The 22,099-nt window shown below is 46.7% G+C and overlaps 1 protein-coding gene across 2 annotated transcripts in view; it reads left to right on the forward strand.

Moving 5' to 3' along the window:
- The window catches only part of ADGRA2 (adhesion G protein-coupled receptor A2), a 61,635-nt gene that overhangs the window by 21,099 nt on the left and 18,437 nt on the right, over positions 1 to 22,099 (forward strand). The window contains exons 2-7 of one of the 2 annotated variants that reach the window (XM_043985679.1): positions 2,280 to 2,351; positions 17,965 to 18,036; positions 18,496 to 18,567; positions 18,997 to 19,068; positions 20,030 to 20,193; positions 21,524 to 21,788. In XM_043985679.1, coding sequence (XP_043841614.1) covers positions 2,280 to 2,351; positions 17,965 to 18,036; positions 18,496 to 18,567; positions 18,997 to 19,068; positions 20,030 to 20,193; positions 21,524 to 21,788 — 717 coding nt within the window. The remainder of the gene's footprint in view (positions 1 to 2,279; positions 2,352 to 17,964; positions 18,037 to 18,495; positions 18,568 to 18,996; positions 19,069 to 20,029; positions 20,194 to 21,523; positions 21,789 to 22,099) is intronic. The other variant, XM_043985681.1, reaches the window with a different exon arrangement.

Genomic DNA, 22,099 nt, shown 5'->3' on the forward strand with positions numbered 1-22,099 from the left:
TCTCTACAGTCCCCTCCAAGGATAGGAATGCAATATGCTGAGCACATGCATGCGTGCACACACGTACACACATCATTGCCCTGTTAGGATTTTAGAATTTTTTACTCCCTCTGACATCAGAAAAGAGGATGAGGGGATGAGGAGCTATGTCTTCTCCTCCCAAAATCCAATAAGTTCCTCTTCCTCTTCATGCCTCAATGCCTTCACTGTCCACTCTAGACAGGTGGTCAAGATGGGCAGTGGCTTTGATGCCTATTACCTGGGTCCTTCCACATCCTAGCAGAACCCAGTTCCAGTGAATTGATAGAAGCCTGGGATTATTCTGCTGGAAGAGGCCTTAAAGAATGGGTTATTAACCTGCCTGAGGCAGCTAGGTGCTGCGGTTGATAGAGCATTGGCCCTGGAGTCAAGAGGACCTGAGTTCAAATCTCACCTCAGACACTTAGTAGCTGGGTGATTCTGGACAAGTCTCTTAATCTCAATTGCCTTAAACATCTGGGACCATCTCCAGTCATCCTGATATATATCTTGCTACTGGACCCAGATGGCTCTGGAGGAGAGAGTGAGGTTGGTGACCTTGCAACAGTGTTCCCTCACTTAAATCCAATTTAGTGCAGGTCATGAAATCACCCCAATGTCATGGTCCTCTTTCAGTATGAAGGATAAACAACACATTAACCTGGAGTCCAAGAACTTATTTTTTAAATTATTTTGATAGCTATTTCAATATAATTGACATCCTTTGTAATATTTTTGGAGGCTATCAGGGTTAAGTGACTTCAATGTTAATATAGCTAATAAGTGTCTGAGGCTGGATTTGAACTCAGATCATCTTGAGTCCAGGGCAGGTACTCTATCCACTATGCTACCCAGTTGCCCCTCCTTCATAATCTTATGTATTTTGTCTAAGTGCAATTAAAAACATTATTCCCAGAAGGAATCCATAAGCTTCACCAGACTGCCAAAGGAATCTGTGATACAGTAAAAGTTAAGAACGCCTACCTTAAAGATTATACCATCTAATTCCCTTCATTTTTTTTTTTGTGAGGCAGTTGGGGTTAAGTGACTTGTCCAGGGTCACACAGCTAGTAAGGGTAAGTGTCTGAGGTCGGATTTGAACTCAGGTCCTCCTGAATCCAAGGCTGGTGCTCTATCCACTGCGCCACCTAGCTGCCCCTAACTCTCTTCATTTTACAAAAAGAGAAAATGAAGCCCAGGAAGGTTTATGGTTTATTGGAGTCATGGATGAGCCGCTTACACCTGTGTGCTGTTGGGCAAGTTGCATAACATTTCCTGGCCTCAGTTTCCCCATTTGTAAAATATGTGGTTTTTTACCAAAAGATCTATCTGTGAGGTTAAGAGACTTGCCCAAAGTTTTCTCTAGGACTGTCCTATCCCAATTTCTTCCTGAAAGGCCTTCCCTTGGGAGATTCAGGATCCCAACTTTTCCCTCCCCTGACCTATCTCTCCTCAGGCCACAGGAAAGGGGAACTGTCCTGGGTGGGGGATGGATACCAAGAGGCTCATTAAAGATCTTTAATGAGCCATTAGCTGGGAGTGACTGAACCCCTTGGTTGGGCCCCCGACTGTGCTGCTCATGAACCAGGCGCCTTTCCACTTGAAGCTTTTGAGGGTCTGGCTGAAAAGGTGGGGGGGGAGGTTGGAAAAGAAAGGATGAGGAGGAGAAAGCATTCTGATCGGAGAAGGTAGTGCCATCTAAATAGGGGTTGCCTCCTCCTTGAGTGAGGAAAAAAGCATGCTGGAGAAATCTGGGAACCCCTCGGCTTGGAGCTGGAGCCTCTCTCAAAGCCTTCAGTCCACCAGCCGACCCCCTTGGAGACGGATTTTCATCCTCAACTGAAGTAGGGCTTGTGTGTGGGGGGGAGGGGTAGATACAAACATGTAGATGAAATCCCACATCCTTTGAGTAGGGGTCCCAAAGTGTGCTGGCGGATAGCTCAGAGGGGACAGTGTTGAAAGGTCCCTGAACAAGCAGCCCTTCCCCTCCCATTCCGGAGGGCCAGAGTCCCCTCTCTCCCTGCTTTGCCTCCTTCCCTCTGCGATGGGTGGCTCTCTGGGAAGTCACGCTAAAGAGGATGGGTTCAGAGACCAGCCTCCTCGCCCTGTCATCTGAGGGAGGGAACTTCACCTGGATTTTACTATGACCCCTCCCCCAGTATACCAGATATTGTGGATCGAGGTGCGTCTGGTGGTTTGTCTGTCCAGCTTTGCTGCCAGTAACAGGAACCTTCCTCCCATTTGTTTTTTTCCCATCACAGCCTCCTAAGCAATAACAAGCTCACCGCACTCCGGAACGGTTCTTTCTCTGGACTTCACATGTTGGAAAAACTGTAAGTGTCTGAGGCAAACTCAATCTCATCTCTCTCCAGGGGCAAGGGGAATGATGTGGATGGGGAGAGGAGAGGTTGTCGGGCTCTATGAAATACTAGATGATAGTAAAAGTCTGCCTACTGACCTCTCTGGCTTCCTGTAAGTCCCATCTAAAATCTCATCTTCTCCAGGAAGCCTTCCCCAACCCCTCCTAATTCCAGTGCCTTCCCTCTGTTAATTAATTTCTATTTATCCTCTATATTGCTTGCTTTGTATACATATATGTTTGCATGCTATCTCCCCCATTATATTGGAAACTCCTGGAGGGCAGGGACTCTTGTAGCCCAGTGCTTAGCACAGTGCCTGGCACATAGCAGGCATTTAATAAATGTTCATTGATTGATCAATTTGCATTTGCTGGCAATTGCAAGCATAAGCTAGCTTGGAGTGCCCCCTGCACATTCTTTGGAGCCCAGAATCAAATCCCACTTGGGGTCCCTGGCTCAGTAATCTGATATTGCAATGTCCACAGCTGCAGCTAGGATGTTTTCATCTGGGGCAAAAACCAGTCTGTGGATGGTGGGAGACCAGTGGCAGGACAGAGGACAAGCCAACATCTGATGCAGTTATGGTGGGAGAGGGGACAGCCCATCTCTTACCCTGACAAGGGTTGGTGAGGCTCGCCAACCGAGGGTCATTTGGGAGGGGTGCCACAGTGACAGGACCCTGCAATGTGGCCAGTGCCATGGTTACAGGAAGAAAGCCTGCTTCCCCTTCCACGTCGACACCCTGAGGCAAAGCCCCACTCGCCCCAAACTAGTTACAACTCTGGCAATCTCTATTAATATCTTCCCTCCTGTCTCTTATCATCCTGTGGTGGTGACCCCAGGAAAGTCCAGGAAAGCACAAGCTCTGGTAGGTCTCACCAAGCTGCATATGGGCCCAGTACAGTCTCTCTTCTGAGGACCAGCTAAGTATTGAGAGTTTCATTCCCCTAAGACTGGCTGCCTAGGGGCAGCTAGGTGGCACAGTGGTTAGAGCACCAGCCCTGGATTCAGGAGGACCTGAGTTCAAATCCGGCCTCAGACACTTAACAATTACTAGCTGTGTGGCCCTGGGCAAGTCACTTAACCCCAATTGCCTCACCAAAAAAAAAAAAAAAAGACTAGCTGCCTAGAAATGAATCAATCAAACAAACAACAAGCACCTACAATGTGTCTGGGGCCATGATGGGGATACAAATACAAAGAATGAAACTTCTACTTGCTGGTGACTTACATTCTATTGGGTGAGACAAAAAATACACACATAAATAAACTTGATCAATACAATGATAATAAATATAAGGTGGTTAAAGACAAGGGCAGCTGGGTGGTGAAGTGGACAGAGCACAGAGCCAAGAGTCAGGAAAACTCATCTTGAGAGTTCAAATCCAGCTTCACACACTTGCTAGCTGTGTGAACCCTGGACAAGTCACCTCACCCTGTTTGCGTCAGTTTTCTCATCTGTAAAATGAAGGAGAAAGAAATGGCAAAACACTCCAGTATCTTTGCCAAGAAACCCCAAATGAGGTCATGACTGAAAACAACTGAACAAGGTAGTTAAGGAGCGATAGCACTAGTGGTTGGGGTAATTAAGAAAGGCTTCCTGTGGAAGGCTTAAGTTGAGTCTTGAAGGAAGAGAAGGAATCTAAAGATATTTTTGCCCAGTACAACTCAAGAAGACTTCCTACCAAGGCCTAGACAGGGCTGCAGTTTTCATGGTTAGAGGAAAAACGATTTCACAGGGATGAAAATCCTAAGTCCTTAAAAGTATTAAAGACACTCCCTAAGTCTGGTAGTCTTAAGGGAAGGGGGAGGAAAGATAGGAAAAGATTTCTTTATTGCTGGAAATTTGTTAAGGAAAAAGCAAAGAAAACAAAAGCCTAGGACTTCTCTTTATGCTTTAATATGCAATCTGGCTGCAACCCACCTTTTCAGTCTTATTTCAAATTCCTCCCTTCTAAGAATTATCTGTTCCAACTAACCTGGGCTTCCAGCTGTTCCTTGACCTCAGCATTCCATCTCTTGCCTTTGTGCATTTGCACAAGCTGTCCTGACCCCCTGACCTCAGCCCCATACTTGGAATCCACACTCCTTTTTCAGCTCCACCTATCAGAATCCTCAAGGTTCATCTCAGGTACCACCCTCCATCTCCCCCCAAACCCCAATTACTGTTCTCTTCTGTCTCAAATAACCCTTGTATACTTTATCTGATTTTTTTTGTCCCATTCACCCTCTATCCCGTATTATTGTTTTATGTGCACCTGACTCACCCTGGTACAAGGGGAATACTTCTTGAGAGCAGGACATTTTTATCTTTATACCCCCATCACTTAGACAATGCCTGAAACACAGTAGACACTCAAAAAGTAAATGTTTGTTGAATTGCATTACTGCTTGTATGACATCATCTATCATGCAGTAGACTTGGCTTCAAGAAACTTGGTCATGTGACCCAGATCCTTCACCTCCCTAGGTCTTAGTTCCTTCATCAGTAAATTGAGGGTTTGAGAGTAAAATAAATTCAACAGATATTTACTGAAATATAAAGATGATCAAAAAATATATAAAGATGGGGGCGGCTAGGTGGCACAGTGGATAGAGCACCGGCCCTAGAGTCAGGAGGACCCGAGTTCAAATCCGGCCTCAGACACTTAATACTAGCTGTGTGACCCTGGGCAAGTCACTTAACCCCAATTGCCTCACACACAAATATATATATATAGATGATCTTAGAGCAGCTTGGTGGTACAGTGGATGGAGCACTGGATTTGGAATCGGGAAGACTCATCTTCATAAATTCAAATCTGGCCTTAGACATTTACTGCCTGTGTGACCCTGGGCAAGTCACTTAACCCTATTTGCCTCCATTTCCTCATCTGTAAAATAGGCTGGAGAAGAAAATGGCAAATCACTTGTGACATTTCAAATTTAACATGTGGTCACCTTAAATTAGAAGCTTTAGCACCAGTCTTTGGGCATTAAGCATTTATTAAAACATACCAGGTATTCACGTGGAATTCAGAAGGTTAAGAAAAGGCCTATCTAGCCTAGAGTTCCAGCCTGGTCTGGTTCTTCCTCAAGTCTTCCACCATGAGCCTGCTTCAACCACGAACTGCCTGTCAAACTGAGTGTGGAAGCTTTTTATAGGTCCAGATCAGAGGCGGTCCTTACACACTGCTTCAAGTTGATTGGTTGAGAGTGGTCTTCTGTTGATGTTGCAGTCCACAGCCTCTGAGACCACACTCTACTCAGGGTTGGCCATGTGTGGTCTCAATTTAATCAACCTTAAGTAGGTTCTCAGTCTCTCAGTCTCACCCAATTCAATCAATTTCAAATCAATTTTCAGGTGGGGCTCCTGGGCATCTGCCAAATCCCATTATTATATCACACGCCAGTATCTCTGCCAAGAAAACCCCAAATGGGGTCATGGAGAGTATGACAGGATTTTTTTTTAAAAATGAGGGGCGGCTAGGTGGCACAGTAGATAAAGGACCGGCCCTGGAGTCAGGAGTACCTGAGTTCAAATCCGGCCTCAGACACTTAACTCTTACTAGCTGTGTGACCCCGGGCAAGTTACTTAACCCCCATTGCCCCGCCAAAAAAATTAAATAAATAAATAAATATATATGAAAAAAAAAATGACTGAACAACAACAAAAAAGATCTTTAAGATCTTTATTGGTGTGGGGGCAGCTAGGTGGCACAGTGGATAAAGCACTGGCCTTGGATTCAGGAGGACCCAAGTTCAAATCTGGCCTCAGACACTTGACACTAGCTGTGTGACCCTGGGAAAGTCACTTAACCCTCATTGCCCCTCAAAAAAAAAATCTTTATTGGTGTGCCTTTGTTATTCTATTGAAACAAACACCAGGCTGTAACAATCCCTTTCAGCTCAAAAATTTTCATTTCCCTTACCTTTTCTCTACCCCCATCACTCTTCTACATAACATCAAAGGAATCCTTCCACAGAAGTGTATCTGTTCAGGTCCTGATGGGATCAGGGAAAGGTGATGAAGTCCTGTTAGGATACTCTAAATCTGGAACTTAAGGATGGTCACCTGTGATTGGAGAGGGAGCGAGGAAGGGACTGGGAGGAAAAAGTCTTAAAGGGGTTTGGGTGGCATGAGCAAAGGCTATATTTGCAGATCAAAAGATAGTGAGAGAGAGAGAGAGAGAGAGAGAGTGTCTGTGTGTGTGTATGTGTGTGAATGGACAGTGAGGGTGTTTCTGTGTGTACTGTGGGGGCATGGGCAGTCAGCATCTATTCACTGTATCTGTGCAGTAAGAATGTGTGTATCCAATGTGTGTGCATTTTCTGGTACGTGCTCTGCGACTTGTGCTATGATAAGCCTAAAATAATTTGACAGAGAAAATGAGAAGACACAAAAGCAGAGATTTTAAAGCTATCTCTGTGGCTGCCAAAAGCTGACCAAGTGGCTTTACTCTCTCTACGCAAGCAGTTAGGAATCTAGGTCGCTGCTTCGTAACTTCAGAAGCGCCTTGGTGCTTGAAACCTGCGTTCTCCTTCCCAGATTGTCTACTGCTTTATTAATGAGCCACTAGCTCATTAATGAGCTAATTAATTATTACATTAGTGAGCTTTTAGCCCTGGGAGAGACCTTAGAGATGATCTCATCCAATTTCCTCATTTTACAGGTGAGGAAAGTGGGAGCTTCAAGAGTCACTTGATCAAGAGCACAAAGCTAGGAAGCGTCAAAGCCTAGATTCAAACCCAGCTCTCCTAACACCAATTCTAACAATTCCCCCACTATAATATGCTGCTCTTCTCTGATATCTTTCTCTGTCCATCCAGTCTACCACGGGCCAAATTCTGGTCCTTTTAGTCTGTCTGCCTCAGCCCCACCCAACTCCCTTAAGCCGTGGTTGTACAAGTCTTGGTCAGTGCAAGGAAGGGAGGGTAACTCACATGTGTATGAGTGTGGGAGAGAAGGTGAGTGTGTAAAGACAGGAAAAATGTCTGGGATGATCTCCAGAGGTCTGTGCTCTGAGAGGAGAGGGAAAATACCCCCATGGTCTTAGAGAATGCTTCTTTTACAGCGTTTTGTTGGCTAAGGCTTTGATTTTGGATGGGAACCACAGAGACTGGAAAAATATGAAAAGGGGAGGAGCACTCAGTTGATTCCTGGCCAGGAAGTCTCATCTGGGGAGCCCTGGGTCAGAGCTCAAACATTCAAGAGGAGGAGCGATTCAGAGCCAGCCTCCAGCACCCACCACCCAGAAGGGCTCAGCCTGGTTATGTGCAAAGAAAGACTGCTCCCTCCTCTCCCCGCCTGGAATGTGTGTCCTATTCACATCCACCTACCCAGTCTGATCTCCCCCAGTCTAGTCTCAGGCCGTTTTCAAATGAAATTAGAATTGTTGCTAGACTGAAAATTCTTTTCCCAGTTCCTCTCTACCCACCCACACACTACCCCAACGGTGATTCCCTATGCCAGAAGTGTACAGCGGAATAAGAGAATTTGTTAGCAGGAAAGGACCTTAGAGAACATCTGACTCAACCCCTTCATTTTACAGAGAAGGAAACTGAGGCTCAGAGAAGGGAAATAAAGTGTCTGATGCCACACAAGTAGTAAATAGTAAAGCCGGGGGCATATTTATGGTCCTTAGACTCCAAATCCAGGATTCTGTTCACTATACCATGCTTCCAGGAATAGGTGCTATATATAGCTTACTGAACCTGGAGTTAGGAAGACCTGGGTTCAAATCCTGCCTCTGACACTTACTAGCTGTATAACCTTGAGGAAGTCACTTCTCTCTGGGCTTCAGTGTCTCATCTAGAAAATGAGAAAGTCAGATATAATGGCCTCTAAAGGCCTTTCCAGCTCTAACCTTATGAACATTGAATGGGGCAACCCCCAGAAACCTTTGCCAGTCCACTGAAGGTCCCAGGGATCACAGTTGAGCAAAGCACCATCTTAGGGCAGAAGAAGCTAGGAGAGGGAAGGAAGAAGCATGAATTTCCCTCTGTGCCCTTGGAAGCCTGTTCCTAGATGCACGCACACAGACACGTGCATCTGAGCTGGAGGAAAAGGGCTTGGGGAAGGTAACTCTGTGGGCCCCATAATGATTTGTAGCTGCCTAATGAGATTAATGAGCCCTGAGGGCTGGTATGCGGCTGGTGCTGGGGCACTCATTAGAAACAGAATCAGCGCTGAAGGAAGTAGGAGAGAGAGGGTGTTCCTTACAGTCCAGGTGGTTTCTATTAGCCTGTGGGTGGGGGCAGGGAGATGAGGATGCTTCTGCTGCATTTCCCGCCCCCCCTCCCTCTTCCACCCCCATATTAACTAGGGAGGAATTTGGGATAGAAGCTGCCACCAAACCTCTTATGAAGAAGCTCAAGGGGGCCAGTCTCCTTTTGACCCAGGAGGGAAAACTGAGGCATTGGGGAAAAAACAGGACTGGCCCCCAGGACCATAAGGACAGAAAGGGACCCTGAACGGGAGGAGGAGGAGCTAAGACGCTTGGCTTTCACAACTGCCACCTAGAGAATCCCTCTCCTTGATTTGTTCCCAGACGTACCGGACGCGGTGCTATGGGTGGTGTTCTCTACAAGTTGTCAGCCAGACTCCACGTTCTAATTAACCTTGGAAGTCCTGTAGGGCCCCAGGAGAAGCTGTCCTGTGGCCTCAGACCCTGTAATTTGGTTTCCAAACTCACAGGCCGGGAGGTCTGTGGGGGCTAGAGGCAGCCAGCACAGGGCCTCTCTCTCCACCCAGCCTCCTTCACGAGTGTCTGGGCTGACAAGCAAACAACAGAATGTCAGAGAGATGCTTCCTGGGACACCCTCCTGCCTGTGGCTTAAGGCTCCCTTTGGAGAGGTGCATGGTGTGTGGTGTCACGGTTAATAAGTGAGGGTGTTCCTACATCCTAAGATTCCCTAAGAGTTTGACTGCCGCATTCCACCTTCTCTGGGTTACAGAAGAGGCCATATGTGTATGAGAGTAAAGGGGGAGGGGAGGGGAGGAGTAGAGAGGGAAAGGAGGCCTTTCTAAAAAGAGAGTAGGGGTGGGGAGAAGGAATGCATAGAGCTGGGGCCTGGGAACCGAGAGACTTGTGGTCTAGGTCCAGCTGGATCACTAAACAGTTGTGTGACTTTGGGTAAGTCACCTCTATTCCCTGAGCCTCAGTTTCCTCATCTGTAAAATGAGGGGGTTGGTCTAGAAGAGCAAGGGTTCGTGTGTGTGTGTGTGTGTGTGTGTGTGTGTGTGTGTGAGAAGGACCTGTTTGGTAAAGTCTATGGACCTCTTCTGAGAATAATGTCTTTAAATGCATAAAACGAAAGGCTAGGATTACAAAGGAAAGCAGAGGTGTTGAAATAAAGGCGTGATTTTTCCCTTCATCCTGAACTTGATCGGTGAACCCCTTGACTAGCCGATCTCTAATAGAGTCCCCTGCAGCTGGGACATTTTGAGTCTGAGATTATCCTCTGCCCCTTGGAGAAGGAATAGTAAGCTGTCCTTTATCCCAGCCAGGAGGGTCCGGCTGGCTACACCGCTGTGTCCCTGCCAGGTGGAATCCAGACCATGATCTGGGTGCTACCAGCAGCTCCAACAGGGACCACGGGCTCCGTATATTTTCAGCCCACCAGTTCCCCTTCCCTTAGTTCCTGGCCTCAGCTGGTCAGAAGTCAGAACAGGGTTGTCCCCACTGCCACTCTCCTGAATATGAGGCTTCCCAGCGGAGGCCCCAAAATGTCTTAAGGCTGCATGCAGGAAACCAAAGGCAGGAAGAGGCTCTGGGGACTGAGTAGAGGGGCAGCCCAGGCGCAACTCGGCCCCCATCTGCAAAGCATCAGTTGGGCAGGCAGGGTGGGGGCTGGGGAGGAAATGGGAATAAACACTGGCGAGCAGAGAGGGAAGGGGTGGGGGACGGAGGGGGAAGGGGCTGCGGCCTCAGCCCCAGCCCCTTGGCAGCCCATGAAGGGAAGTGACACAATGAGGAATGTGTTTCCCTCTGCCAGTCCCCCCCCCACCCCCCTTACGGAGGGGTGGGGGGCCAGGCCCTTCCAAAGTCTGAGACTGCACAACTGGCCCAGGGGGCAAATGCCTGGGCCCCAGGGAATGCTGGAGTGGAGGAGGGAGGGAAATGGACCAGGCTGTCCCTGTGCAAGATGGTGAATCTGACTTCAAGGACTGTGTGTGTGCCCAGGATCTGTGTGCACGGGCGGATCCCGTGCACGCCTGTATGGGAGCGATCTGGTCCAGCACACATGTGTGGGCATCCCCAGGCCTGCCCCTTCTCCCGAGAGTTTCCCTTTTTTGGGGCAGCCTGCTTCTTCCTGCCTCCACCCTCCTTCCTATCTGCTTAGGTTTCAGGGTTAGCTCCTAGAGACGGAGGAGGGGGATGGGGTGGTGGTGGGCTATGAGAGTGCCTTGCTGTTGGGAAGGGCTGGGTGGGGTATTTTATTGCTCTCTCCTGCTATTTCTGTTCAGTGACTGCAACTCTGCAAAACAAGCCTCTGGTAGGAGCAGAGCCTCCCCACTACTGACCCCAGCTTCCTCCCCACTCTCGAGCCCCCCCCCCATAGGAGAGAGTAAATTTCATTAACCCCAGCCTGGATATGAGGATTCCCTGGAGACTCAGAGTCAGCTTGGAGTGTGATAGAGGGTGGTTAGGTAGGCAGTTTTCACTGTGTCTCATGCCACAGCATCCTAGACACACTGAACTCTCCACCAGCCCTCTTTACCACGAAGTACTCTCTCCCTCTGAAATAGTTACAGTGCACCTACCTTTTTCTCTTATTGCACAAAGAAAGCCAAGTCAAGGAGCATTTATTCAGCACCTGTGGTAGGTTTTTTATTTTTTATTTTTGTGAGGTAATTGGGGTTAAGTGACTTGCCCAGGGTCACAAAGCTAGTAAGTGTTAAGTGTCTGAGGTCGGATTTGAACTCAGGTCCTCCTGACTCCAGGGCCAGTGCTCTATCCACTGAGCCACCTAGCTGCCCCCTCGGTAGGTTATTGATACAAAGAACGGCAGACATAGGCCTTGCCCTTGGGGAGGTCACAATCTAACAGGAGAGAGACATGCAAATACTGTTCAGACAAGATATATGCAGAGTAAACTGGAGATAATCTCATTAAGGAGGATCAGGAAAGGCTTCTTGCTGAAGGTAGGGTTTTATCTGAAACTTGAAAGAAGCCAAGAGGCAGAGATGATGTGGGAGAGAGTTCTCCACAAGTAGTGAAAAGGCCCACAGTTAGAAGCTGGGGTGTCTTATGAGAACAGCAAGGAGGCCAGTGGAGCTGGCTCACAGAGTTCATAAGGCAGGAAAGGAAGGGGCCAGGTTATGAAAGGCTTTAAAAGCCAAACAGAGGATTTTTTTTTCATATTTAGTCCTAGAACTAATAGGGAGCCACTGAAATTTACTGAATGAGGGGGAGGAGTGACATAGTAAGACCTGTACTTTAGGAAGATCAATTTGGAAACTGTGTGGAAGATAAACTCTGGACTGGGAGAAACTTGAAGTAGGGAGACCTCCCAGCAGGCTATTGCAATAGTCCAGGCATGGAGTGATAAGGGCCTGTGCCAGGGTGGTAGCAGTGTCAGAGGAGAGGAGGAGGTGTATATAATAGAGATGTTACTACAGAAGAAGCAACTAATTGTTAAAGCCTCATGCTTGGATTCAAAAAATCAAGGCCACTGGTACCAGATGGAGACGTCCCTACAAGATGGCAGTTTGACTTTAAAAGACTTAAAAGTTTTCCAGTAGCTACTCTGCTTGGTTTCAGTTCCACATCCATCATGCCCCAGCACCAAGTATCCTCTGGCTCACACACTCCTTTTCAGCTTCCTTTTATGTGTGGTCTTCCCCTATTAGATTGTAAGCTCCTTGAGGGCAGGAGCTTTATTATTATTATTATTATTATTTTATCCCCCTCTCTTAGCACAGTGCCTGGCACCTAGCCGGTCCTTAATAAATATTTATTGACTAATGACTATTGAACTGTGACACAAAAAAGATTAAGAAACCCTAGCTGTTTGTAAACCTATCAGTTCCCATGGATTAGCATATCTACACAGATCACTCACAGATCTATATTTCTAGCTCCAGCCTCTCTCCCAAACTTCAATCCCAATTGCTTAGGGACATTTCAAATTGGACATCTCAGAGAGATCTCAGACTCAGTATATCCACAACTGAACCCATTATCTTTGTTCCCATCCTCCCCTATTCCAAGCTTCCCTGTTTCTATCAAAAGCACCACCATCCTTCCAGTTTCCCAGGTTCATAACTTTGGCATGCATTATCCTTAAGTGTCCCTAGCCCCACATACCCAAACAATCTCCAGATTCTGTCATTTCTACCTCTGTAGCATTTCTCACATCAGACCCATTCTCTCTCCTCAAACAGTTACAACCTTAGTCCCCCATCACTTCTCTAGGTGAATTGGAATGGTTTCCTAATTGGTCTCCCTGCCTCCTCTCTCACCACTCCAGTCGACCCTTCATGCTATCTCATTGTCTCGTGCAAATCTCATTATTCTGCAAGATTGAATCAGCCTGGATGTTCCCATCTCATCAGTACCCTCTGCCCCTCTGATCAGACCCTCTGATGAGGGCAGAGCCACGAGCTCCAAAACCTCCATCTAAAGAGAGGTAGTAGCACACTCCTCCCTATTTCCCATCAGCTGTACTGCTTTTGGACTTCTTTGCACTTTTCCATCATGCCCCTGAGATCAACCTTAAAGATAGGGATTGTTTTTATTTACATTTGTATCCCCAGTACTTAGCACAGTGCCTGGCACATAGTAGGTGCTTAATAAATATTTATTGACAGTCCCACACTGATGCCAAAGTGGTTTTCCTTCAGCTGCAGATCTGACCACTTGTTGCTCACCTACTCAGTGAACTCCAGTGGTTTCTTATTGCCTCTAGGTTCAAATAGAAATTCCTCTATTTAGCTTTGAAAGACCTTCACAGGCTGGCCATCCAACCAAACTAGCCTTTCCCCTATCCCCAGAATACACTGTCTCCTCACTGCCACCTCATAGAATCCTTCTTTCTTCCTTCAGTGTGCAGCTCAAGCACCACAGGCTACATGAAGCCTGTGCAGATCCCTCAAAATGCTAGAGGCCTCCCACCCAAACTACCCTGTATTTAACTAGTGTATTCTTATACTTATTCTCTTTATGTTTATTCTACTTGTATTTGTTTATGTACTTGTTTTTCCATCTGAATACAAGTTCTTTGTGAGTAGTGGACCTTTCAAACTGGATGTTTCATTCTTTTTATTTATATCCCCAATACTTGGCCATGGTGTCTGGCACATAGTAGGTGTTTAATAAGTATTGTTGATTTACCGACATATCGTGGAGGGGATTTCTTGTTCAGATGATGTTTGGACTAGCTGACCTCTCCAGTCCTTTCCAATTTGGAAATGTTGTCATTTTGTGAATAATAGTTTATATTCATGTAATGTTTTACTCACAACAACCCTCTGAGGCAGGGTGTTCTATCATCCTGTCTTCACAGGTAAGGAAACTGAGCCTCAGAGAAATTAAATGACTTGCCCAAGACAAATTACCCAGCTGGTAAAACTTGAACTTGAACCTAGACCTCCTGATTCTTGGAGCGGTGCTTTTCCTACTATACTACACAGTCTTGCTGCCTTCTACTATAGCCATTTATGCAATGCATCTTATCTCCAGTGCTTAGCATGGTGCCTGGCATACAGTAGGAACTTAATAAATGCTTCTTGTCTTGTTGTTGATAATGATTGCCCTCCTAGACTTTAAGCTTTGTGAAACAAAGAGCTACAGTGCTGGGCAAATCATTTAACCTCTCTGAGAAGAGCTTTTGTTTCCTCATCTATATAATAGGGGAAATAATACTTATGTCACCTACTTTGAAGGGTCAAAAGCACTTTATAAATTATAAAGTACTAAATAGTTGTGAACTAGCTTTATTCTACTGCATGTGCCCTCTGCATGTGCACTGTAAGTGCTCAACAAATGCTTATCAAATAAATTAATGAATCAAAACCTGCTGGTCGTTTCAACTAGGGGAGAGAGTGGAAGGCACAGGGAGCAAAAGGGAAAAGTGAAGAAAATAAAAATAAACCCAACTGAGTGGTGAAGAGGGAGCAGGGACACTGGATTTTGTCTCCAAAGAGGATATGAATAGTGTCCACGGTGGCAGCCACAAGCAACAGGTGCTGAGTGAGCTCTGGGCAGCTGGTACCTCTTCCCCTACCCCCTCTCCCTTTCCTCCCTCCAGAACATTTCAGGGGAGGGGAGGGGAAGAGAGGGGAAAGTGAAGAACTAAAGAATGAACAGTCGCATCTTCCCATCCTTCTTGCCAGGAAAGTGCCAGTGTACTGCTGAAAGGGGAGGAGTTTTTGGCCCTGCTAATGCCAGGCAGGTTCTTTCAGGTGTGGGAGCTGTCCCTTCAGCACTGTGCCCTTCCTCAGTTGCTGGGGACTACATGGGTCTCTATCTTTCTGCCTCCTGGAAGGAAGAAGAGGCTTTCAGAAAGGGAGTGGCTTATTCACAAAGGAGTTGTTTGAGGTTCTGGTTACTGTCCACAAGAGCTAGGATCTAGATGCCCCAAGGTGCCATTCTCTTTTCTTCTATGACTTATTGTCAGTGCTCCTAGAAGCTGACCGTTTTAAGAGTGGAGGAGACTTCTGTCCCTGGAGCCTCGTATAAGCTCAGAAAACAGGATGTCCTTCAGCAGATTGCAAAATAATTTGTTCCTTTTTCTCTTACCTAATATTTTATGTTTATTTCACCTGGCAATTATGGAAAAAGAAGAAGAATCCTGAAAGCACTTGAATGTAGTCAGGAACAAAGTGGAAAGAGCAAACTGTGACCCTAGGCAGATCTCTGAGTCTTCTCTGTAAAAATGAAGGCATTAGGGGTGGCTAGGTGGCACAGTGGATAAAGCACCGGCCCTGAATTCAGGAGTACCTGAGTTCAAATCCGGCCTCAGACACTTGACACTTACTAGCTGTGTGACCCTGAGCAAGTCACTTAACCCCCATTGCCCCACAAAAAATTAATAAATAAATAAATAATTTTTTTAAATGAAGGCATTAGGAGGCAGCTAGGCGGTGCAGTGGATAAAGCATTGGCCCTGGATTCAGGAGGACCTGAGTTCAAATCCAGCCTCAGACACTTGACACTTGCTAGCTGTGTGACCCTGGGCAAGCCACTTAACCCTCATCGCCCAGCCCTCTCCCCCAAATGAAGGCATTAGACATGTCTCTAAGGTCCCTTTCAACTCTGACAGTCTCTATTCCTAGTGAGGTGAAGGTTGGACTAGATGAAGTCCTTCTAATTTTGAGATTCTGTGACTAGGAGATGGCACTATGGAAAAGAACACTGGAATGAAAGTGAGGCAGGCAGGGGGCAGCTAGGTGGTGCATTGGATAAAGCACAGGCCCTGGATTCAGGAGGACCTGAGTTTAAATCTGGCCTCAGACCCTTAACACTTACTAGCTGTGTGACCCTGGGCAAGTCACTTAACCCCCATTGCCCCGCAAAAAAAAAGAAAAGAAAAGAAAAAAAGAAAGTGAGGCAGGCAATAAAGATTTGTCAAGTATCTCCTATGTGCCAGGCACTGGGGATACAAAGAAAGGCAGTCTCTGCTCTGAAGGAGCTCACAACCTAACAAAGAGTCTAAAGCCACAGTATAAAGAGAAAGAACCTGGGTTTGAATCCAAGTTCTGCCACAAACTAGCTATATTATCATGAACCAATCACCTAACATTTCAATTCTTCTTAAACTTTACACTTCCCTCCCCCCTTACCAGATGTATTCTTTAATCCAGTGACACCGACCTCCTTTCTGTTCTTTGAACAAGATACTCATCAACAACTCTGGACAGTTCCACTGGCTTTCCCCATACTTGATTTTCTTGGGCTATTAAGTGTTGTGTTATTCCAACATCTCAGAGACAAGCTGCAACCTTTCCGTGTTCCCAGAGTGGTCTGATCCAAAAGAAAATCTGATTGCTGCCCAACATTCCCCCCAACCCTAGTCTGACCTTTGCAAATTCCTGACCCGGTTTTGGGTCACAAGAGTATGCAAGAGTAAAATGGCTGCTAGGCTCCACCTCTATCAATAGCTGGAAAACCCTGTTGGTCAGAGTGGCTAAACCATGGGCTCCTCTTTGGTCTGGGATTCCTGCCTGTTTATTCCTCTGCAGTCTGGGCTAGGTACTGGAAGTATTATTCTGATATGAGGTTGGGGTCTGAGCCATACCAATGCTGCTGCTGCTGCAGCTGCTGCTGCTGCTGCTCTTTGAACTTCCTCCTTCTTCTGTATGCTGCCCAGGTTCTCCCTACCCAGGAACCCCACTACCCTGAGAAGGTTCCCTTTCACTTTAACTTGAATCTGTGACCAGGAATTGGGTATTGGGTAACAAAGCTGCCAGTTCTCACTTGTCCCAATACAATGTCACAGTATGGGACCATACCTGGCGATTCCCATTATGAGTCTGGGATCTCCTCTTGCTCTGGTGAACGGCCTCTTGCAGGGAGTCAGAGTGTTCCACGTGCCATGGGCTCCTGGCCCGATCTCCATCCCGAGAGTCCAAAGACCTCCCTGAACGTCTCCCCATTCTGTGTTGAGCTGGACAAATGACTCACTGAAAACTTTTCTAGATTTCCCCATCAGGATTCTATCTGGTACATTTTCTAGATTAATTTGGAGGAATGTGTGGAGGGAGTTCACACTGCTTCCTCACACTCTGCCATCTTGGTCCCACCTCCCTGTCTCCCACACCTGGAATACTGTCTAGCCTCACCTTTGCCTCCTGGCTTCCGTGGCTTCCTTCAAGTTCCAGCTAAAACCTTACCTTTGACAGGAAGCCTTTCCTGATCCCTTAATTCTAATGCCTTCTCTCTGTCGATTAGTTCTAATCGATCTTGTCTACGGCTTGTTTAGACTTAATCGTTTGCACATTGTCTCCTCCATTAGATTGTGAGCTCTTTGAGAGCAGAGCCTATCTTTTACCTTTTTATATCACAACACAGTGCCTGGCACATAACAGTTATGCTTATTGGCTGAGCTTACCTCTTTTTTCTCATCTGTAAAATGAAGTGGTTTTAGATGGTCCCTAAGGTGCCTTCTATGGCCCCACTAGTTAGTTTTGTGCCCAAGAACCAGGCACCTGTCGGTGCCTCTTTTTCCTTATCTGTCAAAGGGGGATAATAAATTAAGACATCTCCCTGCCCAGGGCTCTCAGTGTGTTTCTCCCATCAGTGGAGAGGAGTCCCATTAGCTGACTAACAACCCACTATATGAAAGACCACTTCTTTCCCCGACCCTATCCACCTTTTTGGCTTCTCCTCTCCAAAATGATCTTCTGTGGCTTCCGATTGGCCAGCAATCAAAGGGATTGAGGAAGACAATGCTGAGAAAGGGAGACTGCCCTGCAGGGAATGGAGAGGAAGGTTTGGGGCGGGGAGGGGGGCGGGGGAAAAAGAAACCTAGAGAACGCATGAGGGAGCCTGACATTTTTAGGGGAATGGGGGGAAACTATCCTGCCTTGGAGAGAGGCCTGTTAGGTGGGTGGGTTAGGGATGGGTCTATAATGCCTCCTCCCTCCACCCACTTCTTCCAGAGACCTGAAGAATAATCTCATCAGTACAGTGCATCCTGGTGCCTTCCTGGGACTGGGAGAGTTGAAGCGCTTGTGAGTACCAATGACTCATCTGCCTCCCCTTCCCTGCCATCTTTACCCCAGATATTCAACACCCTTACTATCGCCAAGTACATAAAGGTATCTCAAGCCCAAATCTGGCACCAGCCCCTATCTTCAACCCTTTTCTACTCAGCCGTCCCTTTGCTTCTGGTTTAGTGAACAGAATGTTGGACTTGGAGACAAGACAGTCTGCATTCATATCCTGCCTCTGACACTTACTGATCATGGATAAGTCACTAGCTTGACCCTCAGTTTCCTCATCCATTGGATAATACTACCTACCTTACAGGGTATTTCTGACACTCCAAAAAATAACATATGTAAAGTACTTTATAAAACCTCAAAGCATCATATTTATGAAAATTCTTATTGTTTTCCCATGCCCTTCACCCCCCTCCCAGCCCACCTACATATTGACAAATCCTCCTAAGACTGTATCTGTTTCTCTAGAGATCTCTCCAACAACCGAATTGGCTGTCTTTCTTCTGGAGCCTTCCAGGGCCTTTCTAACCTCCTGCGATTGTGAGTATGAAAAGACTAGAGGTAGTGGAGAGGGACTGAGGGGAAAATGGACAAGACAACAATAGTAATAACCCAATAGTAGGGACTGAGAAGAAGCAAGAGAGGATTTCCAACAAATTGAATCTCTTGGTTCTGGTGCCCCCATGGTTCTTTGCAGTCCTACCCTTTCTCAACTTCTGTCCCTAAGGCAAAGGGTTGTTGTTGTCTTTTTTAACCCGAGGTCCCTGAAATTTTTTTTAATATTGTGATAACTGTATTTCAGTGTTTCCTTTGTAATCCTATGTGTTTTATTTTATACATGTAAAAACATTCCAAGAAATCCAAAGGCTTCACCAGATTGCCAAAGGGGACCATGGCCCAAAAATAGGGTAAAGAACCCCTTGACCTGCCAAGATCTCACAACCCATTCTTACTGTTCTCCCCTCATAGGAACATGTCTGGAAACATCTTCTCTAGCCTGCCAGATAGGGTGTTTGATGAGCTTCCAGCCTTGAAAGTTGTGTGAGTATCTCCTCCCAGCCCAGGTGACTTCCAAGAGAAATACTTCCTCCCCTCCTTTGTCCACAGTGATGATACATTGGCTTTACTGAACTAGCACAAATGTGGGCATCAGGACTATCCAAATGAAGAGACAGGGTAGATAAACACCTGTGTGGGATGATTTAGGGAGCATTGGTCAGACCCATCTCTGCTTACCATGCTGTCTAAAGCATGATATTGATAGAGATTCATTTCTTCAAGTCCCAAACTATTCCTTATTAAACTGCAAATTCCCCTGAGACAGAAGGTGGTACCTGAAGCCATTATCATCCCATACCATAAGGAATAATTGACTAGTAGCTGAGAGCAAAGACTCTTGGAGATGGTCAAGATGATGTGCACCTGGCTTTCAGCCATGGGTGTTGGCAGGTAAGTTTCCAGGGCAGGAGATAAGAGCTAAAGGGAGTGATGAGAAAGCCCCAAAGATATGCTCTAAAGATTGGATTGTTGGTGGAGAGAGTTCCCAATGAAGAAACTCCCTTTACTAATGCATATAAGCACCTTCTCTGCAATTTATAATCTTATAGAGGTTAAGCAACTTGCTAAGTGTTACATAGTTTAGCTCTGAGCCAGGACTTGAACCCTGAGTCTATCTGACTCTGAGGTCACTATCCATCTACTGTACCATGATGCCTCCCATAAATTCCCCCTACTTTGTAATTTTCTCTTGGACTGACCCTGGTGAACTTACAGTCTTTCCCATAGACCCGTCTTTCCCTGATTCCTGGTCTTTTCCAGCCCTAGATCTTTGGGGGAAGGGGCTCAGACATGCATCACTTCTCCCTTCCTGCTGGTCAAAAGTCCACCCGTCCTCCTGTCCCCATGAGCCCCTCAATCATTGGCCTTTGTTGACCATAGCCTCAAGATCCCCTTTCCCTACCCTTCTACCATGATTTCCCTCTTCATTCCTCACCAACCTTAGGGACTTTGGCACGGAATTCTTGACCTGTGACTGCCACCTACACTGGGTACTGCCATGGGCCCGTAACCACTCTGTGCAACTGTCTGAGCGAACACTGTGTGCCTATCCCAGCTCCCTCCATGCCCAGGCCCTGCGCACCCTCCAGGATACCCAACTCCATTGTGGTAAGAAACTCCTAGCCTTTCCTGACCTGCCAAAGAAATCTGTCCTCCAGCCCCAATTCAAACCCCTAAGATACTTCAAAAGTTCAACTTGCTAAGACTCCTCTAAAAATATTAGAATTTCCTCCCAGTTGTATGATACCCATGGGCCATCCAACCTAGATTGGCAACTTCAAGGGCAAGCACAGCCCCTAAACATCCCACTTTCCATTGCTCTCTGTCTCCCATTATGTCTCTGTCATTCGTTAATTTACTTACATCTTTTTTGAAACTCTTTGGAGAAAAGTCCTTTCAGCTGACTGACAATCGACTGTGTACAGGGCGACCTCTTTACATTTATTACAAAACTACCTCTTGAGATTCAAGAGTTGCCCCCTAATTTCAAAATTGTGGAATTTGGTGACCACATTTCTGTCTACCCAATCTGCACCTTTTATATTTTATAGGTATAAGTCATAACCTTTCTTGACCCTTTCTAGACTGAAGAAGCTTTTATCCAACTTAAAATACCCAACACTCCCCTTACTGAATACTGGAGATACACCCAGGAGCATAGAGCTAGAGCTGGAAAGGACCTCAATGGTCATCTAGTCCAGCACAGTCATTTTACAGTTGAGGAAACTGAGGCCCAAGCAGGTTAAATGACTCACCCAAGGTCACATAGGTAGTAACTGTCAGAGGTGGGATTTGAACTCTGATCCTTTGACTTGAGAGCCAATGCTTTTTCTACCTAACTATACTTTACTCTCAGTGTCTCCGGTTGTCTCCATTCTCCCACTTTTCCCACCTACCCCCTTTACAAATAGTTATTTATTATATTGAAGTCAGGAAGACAAGTTCAGATCCAAACTCAGAGACTGGTTGTATGACTTTGCCTAAGTCCCTTAGCTTCTGCCCACTTCAGTAGAACCTCCATCGCAGGGTTGTTGTCAGGATCAAATGAGATCATATTTGCAAAAGGCTTAGCACGATGCCTGGCACATAGTAAGTGCTATATACATGCTGGCTGTCTTCATCACTATTTCCAGCAGCAGCAGCATTATATTGTCTTCCAATTACAGTGTAATCTCCTTGAGGGCAGGGGCATTGTTGTTGTCCTTTTTTGTATCCACAGCACTCAGCACAGTGCCTGGCAGATAGCAGGAACCTTTCATAATTGCTTGCTGACTGCCCAGCACTCTTCACATGCTTTTCTCCCCAACTGGTCCCGTTGTTTTTTACCCCATTGTCTCTCCTCTTCCCTGCTCAGTAGGTGATGGGATACAGGTGGAGGAAGTCAAGCCCATGTCTCTGCTGACTCCCCTTGTGTCTGAAGCTCCCCTTTGCCCTCCAGCCCCACGTTCTGCCCATAGGCCTCACTGTGATTCTGCTCCCCCCACAACAGCGGGTGCCCTGGAGCTGCACACTCACCACCTGATCCCCTCGCTGCGCCAGGTGGTGTTCCAAGGTGACCGACTTCCCTTCCAGTGTACCGCCAGTTATCTGGGCAGTAGTACCCGCATCCACTGGTACCACAACCGGGTACCTGTGGAGGGCGATGAGGAGGCAGGCGTCATTCTGGAGGAGAGTCTGGTGCATGACTGTACTTTCATCACCAGGTACTAGCATTGCCCCCTTCACGGGATGGGGTTAAGAAGGGGGAAGTGCTTACCAACATTCCCTGAAAAGGTCAGAGGGTGAGGACGGGAGGAGGTAAGGACAGGACCATCCCTAGAAGACCAGTTAGGTCTCGGGCCCCTGTATAGGGAAGGTTCTGGGAGGGCCCATGACTTGGGGAGTGAGGTCATATGATAATCATGGTGGGATATATAAGACCAGATAGAATGAATGCCGGTGAAGGTCCCAAAGTTGTAAAGAGGATCCCCTCCCTACCCAACTGAAGAAGAGCCACTGGAGATTCCTTCTCCCT

This window comes from Dromiciops gliroides, chromosome 2, assembly GCF_019393635.1.
Source record: "Dromiciops gliroides isolate mDroGli1 chromosome 2, mDroGli1.pri, whole genome shotgun sequence".
NCBI lineage: Eukaryota > Metazoa > Chordata > Mammalia > Microbiotheria > Microbiotheriidae > Dromiciops > Dromiciops gliroides.